The sequence below is a fragment of the Silurus meridionalis genome, chromosome 1 (assembly GCF_014805685.1).
Source record: "Silurus meridionalis isolate SWU-2019-XX chromosome 1, ASM1480568v1, whole genome shotgun sequence".
In the NCBI taxonomy this organism is placed as follows: Eukaryota; Metazoa; Chordata; class Actinopteri; order Siluriformes; family Siluridae; genus Silurus; species Silurus meridionalis.
Genome location: NC_060884.1, coordinates 21,351,176 through 21,372,709, shown reverse-complemented (window position 1 = coordinate 21,372,709; position 21,534 = coordinate 21,351,176). Strand labels below are relative to the sequence as shown.

The 21,534-nt window shown below is 39.2% G+C and overlaps 1 protein-coding gene across 20 annotated transcripts in view; it reads left to right on the top strand.

Annotated features, from left to right (window-relative positions):
- The window catches only part of szt2 (SZT2 subunit of KICSTOR complex), a 106,911-nt gene that overhangs the window by 81,652 nt on the left and 3,725 nt on the right, over positions 1-21,534 (top strand). For 10 of the 20 annotated variants that reach the window (XM_046857565.1, XM_046857616.1, XM_046857611.1 and 7 more), the window contains 12 exons: positions 1,544-1,808; positions 2,143-2,222; positions 6,050-6,175; positions 6,750-6,943; positions 7,791-7,896; positions 8,397-8,480; positions 8,614-8,688; positions 11,046-11,096; positions 14,279-14,492; positions 15,100-15,283; positions 17,615-17,737; positions 18,011-18,545. In XM_046857565.1, coding sequence (XP_046713521.1) covers positions 1,544-1,808; positions 2,143-2,222; positions 6,050-6,175; positions 6,750-6,943; positions 7,791-7,896; positions 8,397-8,480; positions 8,614-8,688; positions 11,046-11,096; positions 14,279-14,492; positions 15,100-15,283; positions 17,615-17,737; positions 18,011-18,545 — 2,037 coding nt within the window. The remainder of the gene's footprint in view (positions 1-1,543; positions 1,809-2,142; positions 2,223-6,049; positions 6,176-6,749; positions 6,944-7,790; positions 7,897-8,396; positions 8,481-8,613; positions 8,689-11,045; positions 11,097-14,278; positions 14,493-15,099; positions 15,284-17,614; positions 17,738-18,010; positions 18,546-21,534) is intronic. The other 10 variants (XM_046857657.1, XM_046857595.1, XM_046857674.1 and 7 more) reach the window with 5 other exon arrangements.

Genomic DNA, 21,534 nt, shown 5'->3' with positions numbered 1-21,534 from the left:
ATACTGGTGGACCTGCCCTGGATGTGTCAAAGTATCATCAACTATTTTTTTACTAATGCATGACTTGCAGTCCTTTATTATTATATACACTTGAATTTTTTTATTTTGAAACCTGTGCAGTGACAGATGACAGTAGTTGTATGTAAATGTACAACAACCAATAACATTTTCACTCTTTGCCTCATTCTGAAAATGCAAACCATTCAAAGCAGATCAAAACGTTCCTCAGTCTTAGGAATCTTAAGGGTTAACAGAAAAACCATGGGTTTCACTGATGCTCTTTGAAAGAGAGACTTCAATCATAGACTTGAAAGGGAGAAGCAGTATAGGAAGACTGAAGCAAATATTTCTCAGGGTTTCTCCAGGCTCTCCAGTAAGAGGACAGCTGCATTTTCAAAAGACCCTTCTGAATTTGCTTTTCTTTAATAATTCATTCTATCAGGTGGCCCATGTTATTGTTAGAGAAGTGAAGAAAAGAGTGCAGGCAGGATGGAGTGGGTGGAGAAGAGTGGCAGGAGTGATTTGTGTTGAAGAGTATCTGCAGAAGTGAAAGGGAAAGTTTATAGGACTGTGGTGAGACCTGATGTGTCCTGAGTAAAAGACAGGAGGTGGAGCTGGAGGTAGCAGAGCTGAAGATGTTAGGGTTTTTGTTGGGAGTGACAGGGATGGACAGGATTAGAAACGAGTTTATTAGATGGACAGCGCATGTAGGACGTTTTGGGGACAAAGTGAGGAGGCGAGATTGAGATGGTTTGGACATGTGCAGAGGAGGGACATGGGGTATATTGGTAGAAGAATGCTGAGGATGGAGCTACCAGGAAGGAGGCAAAGAGGAAGGCCAAGAAGGAGGTTTATGGATGTGGTGAGGGAAGACATGCAGGTAGTTGGGTTGAAAGAGGCAGATGTAGAGGACAGGGGGGCATAGAGACGAATGATCCACTGTGGCGACCCCTAATGGGAGAAGCCAAAAGAAGAAGAAGAAGAAGAAGATTTCTTTATTTAAATGTATTTGTTCTTAGATTAGTTTAGTAAGCTGGCTAGTTTGACTTATTTAATTTGATTTAATGTGGTTTAATTGTATTTTATTTTAATAGAGTAACAACTAATTCACATGGACCTGTATTATTAATAAATAAATGGATAATTAGCTATAGAAAATAAACGCTGTTTCTTGAAATAACCTTTAATAAACCTTCTTGAAATAATCTTCAAATTTTAATAAAAACTGATAACTTTAACTGATGCTAATTTGTTAGTAATGGTTTTATAAATGACTTAATGCAAGCACAATTATTTATAATATAAACATTGTTGAAAATAGGGGCCAATTTATTACTCTGTTAACATTTTTTAATGCTGTTCATGGTTTGTTAACAGTCAGTAAAATCGATTCTGTACAATTTTGTCTTTGGGGAGGCAACAAAAAAGGAAAAGTCTCCTTTATAATGCAAGTGCTGCCATTTTATTTATTCAAACAAGAGTAAAAAACGAGATTTCACACTTTACATACACCTTTCTGCTCCCTTTCTTTTGTTGCATGTAGCAGGAGCCGAACCCGTTCCTCAGCGCCACGATGGAGGCAGATGCCCTGCTGCGCAGTCCTGTCCCGCCAGCGACCAATAAGGACGCAGGTCGTTTGGGTAATTCAGGACGTGGCTTGCCTCACCTCCCTTTTCCTGCTGAGCTTGTGCCCTTTGACGAAGCTCTCAGAGATGCGAGTGCCGGCCGTTTGCCGAATCAGGACGGAGCCGACATCGTGGCTCGCCATGGGGCACAGTTGCTTGAGGTTAAAGCAGTAGAGCGCAGAGGTGAGACTCTAATGCAGGTTCTGCTTCACTATTCTGCTCACTTTTTGTTTCCTAGGCAAGTTGCTTTTGATAATGAAATTAATGAGCAGGTTATGACCACTATATATAGCACAGATTAATCAGCCAGGAATCTTAGAGCACTTACTGAAAAGTTGTGATCAGAGATATCTTAAACATTTTGATAAGGCATTGTAATAAAATAAGATCTCCCTCTCTTTTCTTGTTATTCTTTTCCTTTTTTTTTTTTTATTATTATTATTATTATTAATATTATTATTCGCATTATTAATGGAGTATTTTCAATATTATATACTACATACATTGTTGTTTTCAGAGCTGGAAAAGCAGATGAAGATTGAGAATCTGTTTGTGACATGGCAGCAGAGATCAGCTCAGTCCAACATGCCCATTTCTGTAAGTGCACTTCTGAGATCACTCACTCTTTCTGTTTGGTTGAGTGGCTCCTGTGGGCTTCAGGTCTCTGAAACCTCACCTGTCAATCCCTCATGTAGCAAAATGCACTTTAGACACTTCATGTTGTCAAGAGACTCAACCTACTGGAGGACTAAATTCTGGAAAAGCTCCGTGTGTGCGTGTGTGCGTGTGTGCGTGTGTGTGTGTGTGTGTGAACTATTTCTTTGTCACACCTTTACCATATGAAATTTGCTTTTGTCTTTGCCATTGTGCTTACACACAAACATAGCCGTGTTTCTCCGTCTGTCACACATAAACAGGCATACATGCAAAGTCATCTATGTGACAGTTTAATGGGACAGCAGTGGCAGCAGTCTGTCAGAGCATGCTGCAGCATTATTGGCACAGTTTCTCATGCCGTGTGTGTGTGTGTGTGCAGTACTTTTCTGTAGGATCTGTATAGCACTGACAGCTGGGCTTCAAATCACTACACTCTAGGCATGTTGGCCCCAGGGTTCCTGTCATTTAGCCATTATCCATCCCTATTTTCTGCGCCTTTGGGTCATGAGCGGTGGCGTTTCTGAGACAGGTCTTGCATTATTACGTGCTTCTGTTAGAGCTGTGACATTGACATACGAAATCAGGCTCTGGAACACTATCTATCACCACCTGACTCTTACACGCACTCACTTCTGCCATGTCTCATTAACACGACTGACAAGGCTGCACCTTGATCCAGGGTTGGCACTGGGATTGTGAATGAGATTGAAGCCCAACTTTGCATTAAGAGGTAAAAAATCTAAACAAAACAAAAAAAAACATCACAATGAACTCTGAAACATATGTGATGCTGTTTTCACCTGTCCATGTCTCTCAGGCAACAGTGCAATAGATGAAAGCAGAATGATGTCACTAAACATGTCCTAGACAAGGAACACCACGGAAATAGTTTCAGCCTGTCTGTTTGGAAATAGGAATTATGTGCATGACATAATGCCTGGTCTTTTTCATCTATCGAATCAGAATTCTAAGCAGTAATTGAATCCATTAACATTCACACCACATACTGCCAGGCTGGAAAAAGTTTTAGCAGAGCTGCCAAAGATACAGCCTTCTAGCCTGCTCAGACTTTTACTCACTGTTTATGTAACATGGCAATTTTCTTTTTTGCTAGTCAGTAGATAAACATTTCTCCAAATGTTAGGATTTCAACTGAATATTGAAACAGCTTAAATGTCCATGATCTCTGAGGATAGTATCTGATCGACACAAGAAGGTGATGTTCCATCCGGCCAGGACATGCTCTCCAATTTCTAGGATTACGCGAGTCAGCAAATCAACTTTCAATTTGTGATTCAAGTCAAGGGTGTTCAAGCAGATAAACTACAAAAGTGTGTCTGGGGTCTTCTGAACCAGGACTGAGAACCACTGCTACAACTCATCTTACAGCTCTGGGAAATGATAAGAAGATTTACTTTGAATTCTTTTAGGGCTCAATGTCTTTAGATGTGATTGTAATGCTACAGCCAGGCTATTTCTTCAGCTCATAGATTTGAAGTCATAGATTTTACTCAGATTTCTCCCAGAGCGGTTTTTGTTTCTTTTCCGAGACAATTTGCCAAACTGTACTGCATTAGTAACACTAACATAATGCTGAAGCTGGTGTGGCTTTAGGGAATCAGTGAGCTTTCGTAATAACCATTCCTCATTTGCTTTTGTTTAAGAACTGACCCATTATGCAATCAGATATGGGAGTTCCATAATGCATGGTGCAAAAAAAACAAAACAAAGCTGGTTGGCTGCAAACACTGTCTCTGTACTGGTGGAATGGTTCCAAAGCTCTAAGGCAAGTCTATTATGTGAGTTTCTTGGATATTTTTCCACCTCGTGATTTATGAAAGTAATAGGCAAAAAAAAAAAAAGCCAAAATATATGTAGATATTCAGAGTTGGTTACACAATAGTATGTATTTACAGCTTTTTTTTTTAATGATTTTATAACCATTATGTCTATTAGAAGCCTAAGAGAATTACACCTTTCAACCACCTTTCACACTGTGGAGATCACAATCATAGAATGTGTTTAAAAACACTTTTTAATAAACTGACACCTTGATGTATTAATTAAAACCCAGGACCAATTTGGTCTATAGAAGCCTACATTTACACTAAGCCAATTGGCAGAGCTCAAAATACTTACTCAATTCCCTGTAGTGTGTAATTAAGTAATACTGGACCTGTTCACTTTAGCTGGCAGCCTGACATTGAAAAGCTGTCTCCACAGGAAAGGTACAATAGCCTTCAGGGACTTTTAATAGAGAGGAAACCACTCGTGTCTCAGGTTTGATCATTAGTTTCACTCATAATTGGCCGTATTTCTTTAAAAACATGTTCCTAAACTAGACTGTGGTTTATCTCAGGGTGTAATGAGTAAGAGGAACACTTCACCAGGCCATATTCAATTTTATCTCACAGCCAAAACTATACTCAGAGGCTCCAGCATTTAAAGAACATGGTTGTCTTTTAGCTTGGTGTGTTGGTGACGTACACAGTTCCCATCAGACCAGCAGAGTGACTGGAATTGAAAATCTAAAATTTACAGCAAATTGTCATAAATTCTCTGCATTTACACTTCACTCCTGCTCAGTAGGGATACAGGACTTTATCTCTCAATTTGTCTTCTCCCATATGACTAGGTAACATCTGTCTTTCAGTGTGCTAGATGGACACTAGGCACAAAGATAATTTCATGATGTCTTATTTTAAAAGCATCAGTAGTGAAGTCTGTTTAATGTGACTTCAAAATCTTGTCAGAAATCCTACCACGTTATCTTTTGGTAGGCAACTAGCTAGCATTAGCATTAGCAATAACTATTACTATTTTATGTTAGTTTTTTTTTTTTTTTATTATTAGCATTAGCATAGACAATTTTGAATATTTTGGAATATTTAAAATGGCATCAGTAAAGATTTATCCTTTCAGATAAGCGCTCATTAGCCAGGGAGTTAGCAGTACTCAGTGTACTCATTTTTGCATCACCCTTATTTGAGTGAAACTGAAAAATGTGTAATCTAAGTTATATTATTATCCTTGCTTTCATGTTATAAGTTAAACAGATGTTATATTAAACTTTGTCTTGTCAACATTTTGGAAATTGTTTTTGTGATCATTGAGATATTGTTCAAAATGTTACTTTACAAAGGGGGTGTACTCATTTACGCTCAGCACTGTACAAGAGAAAATAAAGACAGGTCTCTTAAAAAGTAATTTTTTCCTTTTTGGAGAAATTAACATTTTTATCGCTGAAATTGCATAAAAGAATATCCGTGAAATCTAAACCCATTTAGTGGGTTTAATTGCCATATTGCAAAAATCTAAATGCAAATACAAATATATGAATAAAAAAAAGAAATACTAATATAAGAATCAATTTTAAATTACTTAAAAAATAAAACGCACTGTACGGTGTTTTCTTTATAATTTATTTTGAAATGATCACAAAATTTAGAAGTTTTCTTTGGCCTGAATCTTGTATTTACCTCTACAGAGCGCTTGAAAGTTTAACTGGCGGTGCATCAGTAATAATGGTCCGTAGGGAAACACAATGCTCCTTGTGTGGATAAATGGACTAATTAGCTTCGATACTTTTTTGTGTTCAAATAAAGAGGTTTTAAAAGGTTTTATGTTGCTTTGTGACGTTATGGCACTTTTAAATAATCTAGTACATAGTATGCTCAGGCAAGAGTGTATGATTAGTGATTTTGGACAAGGCATTTATTCTCTCTTCAATACTTTTTCTAGAACTGTATATATTTGTGTGTGTGTAGGTTACAGATCTGGATACTCTGAAGCAGTCGTCTCGGTTGGTTCATTACTGCGCTACTCCTCTGCTCTTTGACCCGCTCTTCAGAAAACAGATTCAGGATGAGCTCAGAGTACAGCCACAACTGAAGGTTTCTCTCTCATTTTCTACCTTTCATGCTGGTTTTCTTTTTTTCCCCTCCTTGTTCTTTAGCAAAGCCATATAATTAGTTTTGATTTCTCCTGAATGTCGTCATGTTGTACCTCAACCTCCTGACCGCTCTTGTCTTTCGTACTGTATCATTTTATCCTTTTTTTTTGCTTCACACATATACACACTCTTTCCCTGGTTCCTCAAAATCTTTCTTTCTTTCCCCTTTATTCCCTTGTACTTTAATCCTGCCATACCATTGTTTGCCTATTTTCCTTTTGTTTGCTCTCTTAGAATTTAGCAACTTTAACACTCTCTCAAGATTACTTATTTTTCTCTCCAAGTCTCTCTCTTCTTGTACATATTATTCTTCATACAATTGTCCATTTGTCTATCTCTTCTGTTTTATTAGCATGTGTGTTTCTCTAAAATTGATGGTAACACTAAAATTATTCTCTCTCTCTTTCTCTCTCTCTCTCTCTCTCTCTCTCTCTCTCTCTCTCTCTCTCTCTCTCTCTCTCTCTCTCTCTCTCTCTCTCTCTCTCTGTCACTCCCTGCCTCGTTGTGTCCCTCAGAAGCGGCATCGCTCCAATGACTCAGCAGCTTCAGGTCGAGACCGCAGTCACAGCACAGACTCGGCTGAGCTGCTTCCTGTTCGTTGTAAAGAGGAACAGGAGATCTGCAGCGCATTCATGCAGCAGTACGTGCAGTACCTGCAGAGCCTGGGCTTCATTTTGGTGCAGGTCCGACCCCCGTCACCTGCGCGCAGGTATACACACAAATACCATAATGAAATACGCACACTCTGTTCTCAATATCGCACCTGTTCCAATCAGTATTACAAACACCACCTGAGCACTTCGGTTTTGATCCCTGCAAAGCACAATCCGCTGTTCTGCACCTCACATACCTCAGTTAGTCTAGTGGTGGAACACGATCTGCTTCATTTCTGTACTCTTTAATAAAAGCTCATTGACTTGACTTTTACTTTTTTGTAGCTTTTTACTTGTTTTTTAACAATTTGTTTTAAATAGATATTGAATTTTAGGGGAATGAACGCGAGTGACTGGATAAGTTAAGATGTCAAAACCTTTCTCATCGTAGCCGCAGTTAGTTTTTCATTTTCATATGGTGCTGAAAGTCAGTCAGTTTGCTGACCTTTAGCCATTTGTAACATCATCATGGACTTGGGTTATAATTTATTTCTCAAGCGTTATGTAATTTTAAAACTAAAATCACATTATTCTCAAGACTGTTACCATATAGGCCCTGCCTCCTTCCCTGAGATTGTTAGCACTGAGGTCATGCCTCATTCCTGAACACTCCCAGCAGAGAGAGAGGTGATGACGTTTTCTGAATATGTAGTTGATGAATTCGTTAGAGTGGAGCTCTATTACAGCACAGTGTAAAGCTTGTCTGCCTTGTATTCTCCCTCAGAGCTCAGTGACTTTCCTACAGGCATAATGACTGTTTGTGTGTATCTGAAGTGTAGTGAATGTGGTCACAGTGCTGATGGTAGCTGTGTTTGATTTACTCCGACCACCAGCATGAAGCTTTATTACTCAGTCATTTCTCCTCCAGATTTTGTCTTTCTCTCTGTTTCACCCTCTTCGCAGTATTGCTCGTTCACGGGCAGCCATGCTGAGCTCTCTCTCCACAGAGGGCAGGTCCTCGTTTTCATCTTTTTCCTACAACAAACAGAAGAGTGAAGAAAGCCCGAAGGTACACACACCTTTAGAAGCACACAGGGCCTCTATATACACCTGTCTCGTCAGCTTTACAAACATATGATCATGTAGCAGTTGATAGTGGGGTGACCATTAAAATAAACTTTTTTTTTTTAAATAACCACTAGTCAATTCCCACTGTCAGTTACTATATATGTCTATCTTTACCATCTACATTTCTGTTACAGCTACATTACTTACACCTATATCTAAATATCTAATGCTATATACACTCTTTCACTGCCATATATACACACACAATACATATATAATGTATATTACGTACATGTACATTTTACAATATACTATATATATATATATATATATATATATATATATATATATATTTTTTTTTTTTTTTTGCATTTACTATGTCGAATAATTACCTAATATGCTACAAGCGTTTTGAAGTACACATGTCTTTACTGTGCAGGTGATGAACGAAAACGATGAGCTTAATTATTGCTGTGGTAATAAAATGCGTGTGTGTTTCAGCAGAGCAGTGGATCAAGCATTACAGCATACCACCTGCAGAGAGCACTACCTGGTGGCATCATGTTGATGGAACTGGCCTTTCAAGTATGTTCTTCACACGTGTTCGTTTGATGATTGGTAGCTTAAAAACTTTCATTAAAGACACTAATTATTATGTTTGTGAAAATGTGAGGATCGGTTTTGTCACATTCTAAGTCTAAATCTCTCTCTCTTACAGGGATTTTACTTCTGTGTAAAACAGTATGCGTTGGAGTGCTCAAGGATTCCAATGGGCCAGACAGTTAACTCCCAGGTAATTTTACATTGTTGTGGAGGTGAACGTGTGTGTATGTATTGTCTGTGTTTGTGTCCCTGCTTTTGGCACCTTTATCTTTTTTTCTTCACTGATCTTCACATGATCTCTCTCTCTCTCTCTTAGACACACACACACACACACACACACACACACACACACACACACACACACACACACCACTCTCTCTTGCCCTTCTACGATGTGTTAGCTTTGGAGCGGGTCCAGCTCGGCTCTAGATGAGGAGTAATTAAGTGTAAGTGTTTGTAATTGGCTGCCATGTTTACCAAGCGTCCCCAGATGTCACGCGGTGGGAGGTGCCATACAATCGCAGCTGCTCAAAGCAAACAATTAAGTCGTTACAGTGTGCAATTGTTCTTATTTCTCTAAGATCTGGAGCGACCCATAGAAAAGCATCTGGGTGTTTGGGGTCAGCATATTCAGGTGTAATGAGCACAATGGGTCATTGGAGCAATGAAGCAGATGTGGAAACGGGGCAGTAATGATCAGTATTAGTAATAATTATGAGGATCTTATGTGATTGCGATAATTTGTGTTATTTCTGTGTAATTTATATCAATGGACTCGTTCAGCAAATGACTGACATTGCAGGAGTATGCGCTAATGCATTACTTATCAGTGACAGCAGAAATTACCATTATCAGAAAAATGCCTGTTATATCAGAAAAATCTTTCTTAGTGTGTGTTAGTTTTCGTGTCAGTATCAAGGCTAAAATTAAATTTAAGATGTTATGATTAAAAGTAATTAATACAGAGGTCCTAAGAGGTCATGCATTATAATAATGTAATTTTTTTTTTTTTAGTAATCTCGAAATAACAAGAGATGTCGTGATCTCAATTTAACCATTGTTTCCTCATGATTAGTACTTTTTTTTTTTTTTGGTGTACTCAGCCTAAGAGCATGTTCGACTGGCAGCATCATTGCAGCATCAGGGATAGTCAGATTCACTTCACGCTCTGTGTCTCTCAGTGATTGACAGCTTACACCACCTTAAGTGTCCAAAACTTGAAAAGGAAGCTCTTATGCAGAATACACAGAAAAATTACTACTGATGCTAATAACTATTGATCACAAGAAAACAACTTTTGTTATGTAGAGATCACAAGAAAATTAAGTAGTGATCATGAGAAAACAAAACAAAAAATATAATGCTTGCAGATTAATGCATATTGTTAAAAATATATAATGCTTACAGAAAACAAAAAAAACCAACAGAACTATAGTGTAGCAAACAGAACAGCTAGTGCTCTCGTCTAAGCATATTGAGCTGCTTTACAGGTAGTCTTCAGCCCTCTGGTTACATAGATTTTGACTAAATGGGAAACCTGACAAGAAAGTGGAAATTGGCTCCCGTTTAAATTCTTAAGAACTCATGACAGATTGTCAGCTTCATGATTAGCGGTATGTTTAAGTACTGTTTAAATAGCCCATTGGACACAATGGTAAGATTATGGTAAAGCGTATATATCATAGCTTTTAAGCACTGAAAATTAGTTTTCCAGACGTATTAAAAATTTTTAGATAGCGAGCAAAAGCAAACGCCTTATACTATCATATCCCATAGCCCACAGAAGGAGATGAAATGAAAATATAAAAGAGCAGGTTTTACTGTTAGACAGAACACTTTTCAGCAATTTAGCAGCACTAATGCGTCTGAGTTGGAGAAATCAGGGCAAAAAGACTCTTCACAAAGCTCTTTTCTACAAGATGGGACAATTTGTTAAATAGATTTTGATCAATAAAAGCAGAACGCGGGACCTTATACATTCAAATGTGTGTTGGTTGAAATAGGTAAATATTAGTGTTATCAGTGGAGCAGCCTTTTAAGAGAATCAATCTTTCACTTCGATATCGACCTGAATATACATATATTTTTTCATAGATAAAAAAAAAAAAAAAAAAGTTTTTTCAAATACCACATTTAAAGTGCAAATGTCATTTTTACTGTTATAGTAAAATATTATAGCTGTCAAACCAGTACATTACCTAAACTCTGGCTAACCTAGAAGTTAAATAAATGAAGTTCACTGGTGTTTTCTCAACATGGTTTCTATTAGATGTTCTAAACCCTTGTACCCTCAGAATACTTGATATCATCCTCATGTTGTGCGTGTGTGTGTGTGTGTGTTTGTGTGTGTGTGTGTGTGTGTGTTCGTGTTCTGCAGCTGCAAATGTGAAATGTACTGTAACATCTCTTGCGTGTGTTTCATTGATTCTCGTTGATCTTTGTGTTCTGTGTGTCCTTTCTCTTGAATGTTCCTGTACACTGAATGTGTCTGTGTGAGAGTGTGTACTGTGTCTGTATATGTCCCATCTCATCCTCTTTCTCCATCAGGAGCCATCCCCTCGTAGCAAGCCGTTCCCAGAGGCCTCCTCAGACTCTGTGGTATGTCCCAGAATCCTCAGGCTTGTGCCCTCACACCAATCAGGCTTTAGTTCTTTACCCCCTCATTCTCCTTGCGCCTGCAGCCCCGCCCCTTTCCCCTTATTTGCGATTTTTCAAAGAGACTGGGATGACTTCTATTCATTTCCTGTGACTGTCTGTTGCACGACTCTGCCATTTCAGGTTTCACTTCGCTTGTTTTCCTTATTGATGTCGTCTGGGAAGAGATTCTCCTAGGGCACCATGTGGCTTTTTTTTTCTGCAGACAAACATTTGAAACTTTCTAACCAACACTTCTGTTTCCTGCTAAAATGATTATATATGACAGCTTACATATATATAATGCTGCTTGGTCTTGATTTAGATGTTGCTATTGTTGCTTGATTAAAAAGAGAACCATCATCATATGTTTATAGCCTTGTAAAGGAAGATCGGTACGCTCAGAATGGAGCTTTGTGGCCAAAAGTCTGTGGACACCTGGCCATAACACCAATAAGAGCTTCTTCTCAAAACCATTGCCACAAATTTTAATGCATGCAACATATTTCTATGTAGGAGCCAAACCTGTTCCAGTTTGACATTGACAAAACAAGGTCCAGGGTATTTGTAAAAACCCCAGTCGCCTGTACAGAGCTTTGACCTCAACCGACCTGAACACCTTGGAAATAAACTAGAATGCTGGCTTTGTGCAGTATCTGTACATGGAATCTTTACAACTCTTTACAGGAAAGCACAGAAACACTTCAAAATCTATCAGAAAGCCTTCCCAGAAGCGTGGAGGTTTTTATATTACCAATCTGGAATGAATATTTAGTTAGAATATAATAGTTCAAAATGCACATATGTGTGTTTTGGCCAGATGTTCACAAACCTATCTGCCATATAATGTATGATGGGAATGCTTTTTATGAAGGCCACTTACCTTTTGTTTGGCCTTTTATGAATCGCTACAAATATTAGCAAATAATTTATTATGTATAATTAGGCATCTGACACAACATGACAAACTTCATTGTGTTTTTAAGCAGAAAGGAAAGAAACACCTTTCTCTTAATGTTTTCTTAGTTGTTGGTTTATAATCAGTGTTGTAGACTCTGTACTGCGGTGCTTTGCACAGCCGGAATAAATCTGTTATCCCTTGTGCATACAAGAGTTCACAGATGCCCATCATTGCCTAGTTTTGGTGTGATTGAAAGAAGATAAAGAGAGTCCACAGTATTGCTCTTTTGACTCTTACCTATTGATGGCTATGACACCCATTGGCAGCAATACCGTGAGCTTCTATATTAATACAGATATTGTGGATTTGGCAAATACTTCCAGCCCGTGTTTTACTCCATTTTGGTCATGCTGTGGATGATGAATGTTGTACACTGTCCCAAAGTGCTACCACTTTTATTATTTTACCTTTATTGTGTCGCCTAATGCCAGGCTGTGAGCAGTTTTCTATTTGGCCACAAAAGAATCAGGTTCAGGAAGTAAGAACACCAAAATTGCTTCAAGCTGTTGCTGTTTTTATGACCGTGACACCCATGAAGCATGTGTCTGGGTGATCAGGGGTTTTCAGTTTAACCGCCTTCCAAATGTTTTAGCGGCATTGGGGAGGTAAATGAAAGTTGAACCGTTTTTGAGCCATTCCAGCATTCACATTCACTTTAAATGATTAAACAGGCAGATGAGAAACATTGTTATCCTTCATTAGTATTCGATTTGAAGTGAGCTTGAAGTGGACCACCAGTTGGATTATGAAAACCACTCTCAAGCACACACACACGCACGTACGCATACACGCAGGTGTAGCCAAACACACACACAAACAAGAGTTGAAAGGTTCAGCTGTGTTAACATAATAGCTGCCTCTCTGGCTTTTTGATTTGATAAGACCTATTTGCATTTTTCCTGGCTAACGGTCAAGATAAAAGCGGAGTCGGAAACCATGCTTAGCAACCACACACCCCTTTGCATTGTGCTTTAACTACTCCCAGTTGTTGCCTCTCTGCAGTCATTTGCATTTGCCATTAATGCTTTTGTAAGCCAGTCTTTGATGGTGGATTTAATTAAATAAGGTGTGATTATTGAGCTGATAACACAGAGGCTTACAATAAAGTTTCACACAGGCTGGGTGCACACGGTACATTTTGCATGATTACAGCCCTTCCATCGCTGCCAAGATGGAAGGGCTGTAAGCATGCAAAATGTACCGTGCTGGTTATTGGATGTTGAAGGGAAATTGTGGGGTTAAGTTTGTGGTCAGAGCAATTCAGAGTCAGTGAGAAGCTGTTTTGAGTTTTGACTGCATAAACACCAGGCTTCTAAGGTGAGTGCTGGTAATAGAGATGTACGATCTTTTTATTTTGTTTTAGTTCAGGCAGCTGTTTACTTGTTTGTTTGTTTGGCAGAAGGCCCTTATCAAGATAATAGTTATTTCATTTCAGTTGTTGAACGATCGAAGAAAAATTCTCTCATAAGCAGCGGTCTGATCTTATCCCATACACACATCCTGCTTATGCAGTCAGTCATTCGTCTCTGAATCACTCAGTCCTAATTATCAATGTAAATCTATTTCCAGTACAATGTTACATTTAAAAAAAAAAAAGAAATTAGCATACAAGGGAATGTCTTGCAGAATAAAAACAGCCCAAGACAATGTTTAAGCTGTTCAAGGCTCCATAAAATCTAGCCTGAATAATCAATGTCTGTACCATGAAATTTAAAGATGATAACTTTTGAGTTCGGTTTATACGTGAATATGTATTTTAAAGGCCATGTTATGAGCCTTTTCAATCATAATGCATGTGCATGTGTGCGAATGTTCGTGCCGAGTCCAAAGTACAATTTATTTGCTGCTGCTGTTTGGTCTCTGGGGCATAAAAAAAATCCTGCAATCTGGAGCTTGCAGAACAAGTGGTACAACTTTGCACATACACCCTTTGCCGTGATGTAATTGGTGGAAAGCTAAACAGGGAATCTTTATATCAATATGTTTTTCTTAATGTGCTTCGCTTAAATTGGTATCGGTGCTGAAGAGAATTTCACCTTCTTTCATTTATTAGAAATCTGATTAATCGAATAATCAGAGCACCAATCAGCAGATTCACTGACTGTCAACATACTTATATACCCCTGTATGGAACGCGTGTGTGTGTGTGTGTGTGTGTGTGTGTGTGTGTGTGTCTTCCCTATAGCTGTCAATGCTGTTCACAGAGGAGTGTGATAAAGTTCGGGACCTGATGCATGTTCACTCATTTAGCTACGATTTCCACCTGCGTGTGGTGCATCAGTACCTGCTAGGCTGTCACATGACCCTGAGGCAAGGCTATCAGCTGACCAACTTTTTAGAGGGTTTCATTTCCCATCATCCCGACATCCCTAAGTTTGGCCGAAACCACGTTTTTCAGGGTGAGTGCATAACGCTCTTGCTCTATGCATAACGTTAAACAATCTTAGTTTTTTGTTTCATTTTGTCATATTCAAGGACCCCCAAATAACAGCAAGGTACGTTCAAGTTCTTTGTGAATAGCAAGGCAAAGTAATATTACATATACAGTTCAATTTATTTTTATTTGTTTAGCGCTTTTAACAATGGACATTGTCTCAAAGCAGCTTTACACAGATAATGTGGTAAGAAAGAATCAATAAGATTGTTCTTTATAAGTATTGTATATTTGACCTATTTCTACCTATTTATATATTAGATTTTTTCTATTCTAGTGCAATTTAATTTAATTTGCACAACGCTAATATTTGCAATGACAACAAAGGCTGGTGTTTCAAAAAGTGCCTTTGTATTTGCACTTCCTGAGACAAATCTACACTCCTTATAATGTGAGAAAAGCTAGACCAAACATTATTATGCATCCGTGGCATGGTTCATCAACTATGTTAAATGAAAAAAAGAGAAGCCTCTTTGCCTAAGCATCGCTTTAATTTCCTTTGTATAATGTGCGGTGTGTTTTCTGTTATTGGGTCATCATTTTCTGCTTACTTTTGTTACTTGTGTGTGCAGGGAATTTCTCCATGTCCACAGGAATGATAACAGCTCACCAGCTGTATAATTACATCACCGATCACGCAGGGACTTACGGCATGAAGCCCCTTCGCATGTCCAAGGCTGCAGTGAACACTGAGAACAAGAAGGGTGGGCCGAGTGCAGACTTGCATGAGTATGCACTAGTGGCTCTGTGGAACAGGTAAGACTTTAGCTATATTTACAGGTAGTCCTCTTCTTACATTGGTGATATGTAACGACGACACCACTGTAAGTCAAAAATTGTTAGTCGAAGATGGTGCTATGACTGTGACAGTCTTTCCTGCTTCATGCTGATTTATGATTTTTATTTTCTGCTCCAAACTGATGGCTTTCCTCTTCTTTTATTCACTACAAGCAGGAGACATACTTGGGTGCTTTTAAGACATGCTTTTATAACTAAAATTTCAGTTTGAAACAGAAAAAAATACACACTAACACTTAGACAACTTTACTCTGTCGACCGCTAGCGAGAGTGGGGCATCTCACAGGGCGAGAGATACGCTCATCCCAGCAGCCGCCAACGTTTCGTACATCGTACGCTGCTGCCTGTGCCTGTTGCACGAATTATTTTATATTTTTACAATTTTGTCGTATCACCACCGTAGCCATCTGTATATGAAGGTGAATACAGCCTCAGATGAACACCACCATGTGGCATATTACACTGTATAATTTATTCTTTTTTTTTAAAACAGGACAAAATGGTGAAACCATGTGTGGAAAAACTATACACCTTATGATCCATTAGCTTATAGAACCACCTTGAGCAGCAATAACTTGATGTAATTGTGAGCTGTAAGATTTTTATCAGTCTCTCACATTATTTTGAATTTTGGCTCATTCTTCTTCACAATGTTGCTTCAGTTCATTGAGGTCTGTGGACATTTGTTTTTGCTTTCATAAGGTCCTGCTGCATTTCAGTCAGGTTGAGGTCTGGACTTTGACTGGGCCATTGCAACACCTTGATTTTGATCTTTTTTTTAGCCATTCTGTTTGACTTTAGAATTCTTTGGTATACAGAGGAGTTCATGGCCAACAGTTGCCCAGGTCTCAGGTCCAGGCCAAGGTGGCTGCAAACCAAACCCAAATCATCCGTTTTACAGTTGGTATGAGGTGTTTGTGCTGATATGCTGTGTTTGGTTTTTGCCAAATGTGGCACTCTGCATTATGGCCAAAACATCTTCATTTTGGTCTCATATGTCCAATGGACATTGCTATCTTTGTTTGTTTTGAATCTTATCTGTGCTTTCATCTTTTTCTAATTGTCATGAACTTTCACATTTAACATGCAAACTTGCCTGTAGAGTCTGAGATTTAACTCTTGAGTTTGCAATCTCTGATCAGTGCAAGGTCTGACATTAGGGGTGAATTTGTGGGGAAGTCCACTCTTGGATGATTGGCAACTCTCTTGAATGTCCACTTGTGATTGATGTTCCTCACTGTAGAATGACGGGCTGTAAATTGTTTACAGCCCATCAATTGGTAAAATGGCTTTATAACCCTTTCCAGATTGTAGAGGACAATTGTAAGATCTAAGATGCTGATATCTTTCCTACTTGGCATTGTATTAACCAAACACCTGAATGCTTCAGACCACCAAACTGCTAAATATTTTACAGAGGTGGTCCTACTTGCTACTTGAGTATTAATTCATCGAGCATTTGATAAGCAACACCTGACTGCTACTTAGCATGTTTTTTATCATTATAATTGTTTACACAATGAGTTGTAATTAGCTAAGGTGAGTTCAATTAGCTATTAATTTTTTTGCCTTCAGTCGGCATCTCTGCAACGGTCAGAACCAGGCGAAAGTGGACTGAAATTCTGTCTGGAACGTGACGATGACTGACAGAGAGTTTAAGTTGGTCCAGAGACAGCTGTGCGTGTCTGATAAAGCTGCCTGGCTTGGATTTGACCGGCTGCTATTGCAGATGCCAGTGTATTTTATCTCTTTAACAGCCAAGTATTGAATCGCATGAAAACAACGTGTTTCATTAGCAATTCCAACACGAGTATTGGAAATCATCACCCTTTATACAGGGTCTTTGAATGGGGAAAAAAAAGATGAAGTCACATTTCACATGCAACGATGTAACAACAAGGGTACAATAAATATCTTTAAATACTGGCTTCTCTCTGCTAGCTAAAGATGTAAACATTCTCCTGTGGAGAGTAAAAAAGCCTTCTATGGTTTTAAAAGAACAAATATTCAATAAGTTTGTTTAATTTCCTACCTCATACTTCAGAATCATATTTTAACTTTGGTTATATGAAATAAACCAACAGAAAACCTTTTTTTTTTTTTTGCTGAGTCACCAGCCAGGATCACAAACACTTTCAAATATTAAACTGCTCTTGTTACTTGAGTTCTCTGCTGTTGGAACTGAACCTGTGGAGTAGAAAATGTTTTTTTTCTCTCTAGTGTTTTGTGGTTTTCTCATTGTCCTCTATAATTGAATACAAGCTGTAAGTCTGTTCTTTCTTGTTTCAGCTCTGGTACATATAAGGACCTGGAGGGGCTGCGTCACCACGATGACTTTGATGTTTCTCTGCTCGTGTGTCACGACGCGCCTCCGTTTGAGGAGCAGTCTGAGGGGGAGAGACACCTGCTGAGGTACACGGTGAAGAAAATGATCTGGGAAATCTAAATAGAGGAGCTCTACATGGGCTCACAATTTTCCTTTATAACAATGTAAATTTTATATGCATGTATAAATGACAGCAGTTTTATCTTTTACTACACACAAGCACACACATGCATAAAAAAAAAGGAGAGACACATTGACATATATTGGACATTTTTTCATAAATGTCACTTTCATCTTTTTTAACCGATAGATAGGTTAGAAGATGGCTCTCTTTACATGTGTGTGTGTGCGCGTTACAGGCTACGCTACTATGTGATCATGACCAGTCAGAGAGAACTGTTCCCTCGGCTCACAGCTGACATGCGGCGCTTCAAGAAACTCCCTCAGATCTATCGTGATCCCAGTGATCCCAGCGGACGTGGCCATATCGAAAGAACAGAGCCGGGCACCATTGAAGGGCGGGAATCCGAACATGACCTCTGGGAGGAGACAACCTCAGTCTTAAACCCTGAGCCAGAGCTTGACTTTGACCCGGATCCTAGGGACCACCCTTCAGGAGGTGAGAGCGAAGAGGATTGTGCAGACTTCCCCGAATCGTTTTCGCCTCTGTTCCCACTACTGAACAGCGAGGTGATGTCGGCGCGGAAGCAGATCCAGAGCAGCGTGACGGAGGCCATGGCTCACTGCCGGAGGGATAACTTGTGGCGGAGGCTCTTTCATGGGGAACACGCCACCCTCGACAAGCTGAAACTCAGCAAGCTGGCTTTCGCTGAACTTGAGGAGCTGCTGAATGCAGTTCAGAGCCGATCTATCGCAGAGATCGACCCTCAGCTGGTAACGGCACAAACACACACACACGCACACACACACGAAAGTAAACACCTTTTCCCAGTGGGTAGACAAGTCAAATTCTACAGTATTACTTAATACACAAGGACACACAGCATTATTGATGTTAAGCAGAACCCTGGGGCTGCTGCTTCTCTTCACAAACCTGCTGAAGTCTGCAAGTCTGGCCTGAATGTCTAGGAGGCTGACCTGAATATTTTAGACAAGATTATTAAATCGTACTACTCCATACATTCTATATGGACAAAAGAATTGGGACACCTGACTTTCCCAGCCATTTGTGGTTCTTTCCCAAACTTATCACAAAGCTGAAGGCACCCAGTTGTACAGAGTCTCTTTGGATGCAGTAGCATGAAAATTTCTCTTTACGTAAACTAGGAAACCCAAACCTGTTCCAGCCTGGCAATTTCCCTGTGCACAAAGCAAACTCTTTAAAATTGTTTTGCATGAGTTGGAGTGGAAGATCTCCTGCTATAGAGCTCTGATCTTAACCCTATTAAACATATTTCAATATGTTTCATATATTTGGGATTAGAAACCTGACTGCACCCCAGGCCTCCTCACCTACATCAGTACCTGACTTTTACTAACACCCTTGTGTCTGAATTAGAAACAAAACTCTCCACAAGCACACTCCAAAATCTATTGGAACATCTTTCCAGAAGAATGGAGGGAATTAAAAGAGCAAATTAAAACTAAACGTGGAATGCAATGCTGAAAAAGCACATACCATACTTATGATCAGGTGTCCACAAACTTTTGGCAATATAGTGTATGTAAAAGTTATTTAGCAGTGTTACAGTGAAAGCGAGGACAGGAAGTTAGGCTTATGATAATTAGTTTAGAGAAATGTATAAGGTAATTAGACCCCAAGATACCATATGTGTATCATGGGGAAAGTGTTCAGTCTGACTGAATATTGTAATTTTTTAAATAGTTATATCTATCTTATATTTATATTAGGTATATAATATAAAACAGCTGTTGTTTTGTTAAACATATTCATGAGATTGACAGTTTGTTGTAAGGACGGCAGAATGACACCTAAATGGTGAAATGATGCCCTTCTCCCTAAGCATGGCATGTCCTAAATCATTCCTAAATTGTAGTTTAGTCACTGCATTATATGATATACAACATACTAAATTTGTTCCTTTTAAATGTAAGTTTATCCATAATGAGCGAGCAATGTGTAGCGACTGTGGCAAGGAAAAACTCTGAGATGGTATGAGGAAGAAACCTTGAGAGGGACCAGACTCAAAAGGGAACCCGTCCTCATCCGGGTGGCACCGAATGTCCTTTCATTCTAGTTTGATCATTGTTAAGGCGTGCGTTGATTAGCGATTAAAGCAACCTGTGGTCCTGAACCATTGTAGTAGAATGTTAATATTAATTACAGTCCAAATAATTCCCCAAAAATCTTAAATTGCTCAGTAACATCATGCACCTTACACATAATAAATAATAATGTCTTAATAATCTGTTGTGAAACCGGTAAGAACAAATGAAAGGGACGTCATTGCGATCGCATTTACCCTTGGATTATTTAGTTATATTATAAACGGCATATGTTTTACCAAAGTGCAACAAGTGCTTAATGGAGCTCAAATAAAAGCCTAACATGATGTGAAGGACAGGACATGACACAAGTGCATATATTTAGAGTGACATTGAGGATTAAAAAGCTTCAGACACACACACACTGTTTTCAGCTCCCTTCCTTCTTCTCACTAAGCTCTCTCACTGTCTCTCTGTCTCTTTCTCACACACACACACACACACACACACACACACACACACACACACACACACACACAGAATGCATTAGAAATGTTGAGGGAAGCCAGCCTGTAGGAAACCGCTGGAACATTACATAGCTCTCGCGCCCGTGTCGATGTGTTCTAGGCGGCTTAGCTGGTTTTGATGGGTAGCTGACAGCTGCAGTAGCTCGCAGCTCTGCAGGGGAAACACTACACTCATCATCACACAGCAGCACACAAATGGCTAACGAGAGTCTGCAGCTCGAACCTTTAATGTTCCAATAATCTCACAGTAGGCCCCTTGTTTATATCGCACAGCTTATGCTTACACGTCAAACACTTCCACTGTACATAACCTGTTTGGACAGTCACAGGTTCTAGATGGAGACAGCGTAGGTAGGCAGCATGTCTGGACATCGTTAGCATTCCTTAGATCACATGGTCATGGCAGATCCCTTGCAGATTATATACCGATATGTTGATGACAGAATTTTGGTACTGAATTGTTATTCAGATGGTTATTACGCAGCTCCGATTCCCTTTGCTGCTGTCTCTCTTCACTTGAGTAAAAAAAAAATCTGTTTGATTATTCCCCCCCTACAGCCAACACCAGCAAACACACACTCCGTCTTGAATGCTGTTTTCCCCTCGCAAAATTAAGCCAGAAGTCGATGTTGCTCAGATACGCCGTCTCTAATACGTTCGTTTGGATGATGTACGCGCCTGTCAGGCGTGGGCAGGCTCACAATGGCAGGATGGATGGAGCCTGAGGAGGTGTTTCTGCACACGCCGATAAGGCATTGAAAGGAAAGACGGCAAGAATTAGATTTCCTTTAAAAAAAAAAAAGAAAAAAAAAAGAAAATCAAATTCGGGTCGCGAGCAAAGTGCACAAAAGTTCCTTACAGTCGTGTTTGCTATAAGGAATGTACAGAAGTCCTCATTAGGAGCACAACTGACTCATTTTCTTTCGAGATAACGCACGAAACACCGAGGCTCGTAGATGCATTAATGATCAGCGTGTTCGATTTTTGCATCATTCACATTTTTTCTTTGACAAAATCATTATCTTAAAAAAAAAAACAAACACGCGACAACTTTTAACTGCTGGATAATTGGGAAGATAATTGGGAACATTGGAGATAACAGCAGTGGAAGATGGGTTGTTCCAGTAATTTTGCTTCAGTTGCCTAGTAACCATCCCAGCATTATGCTA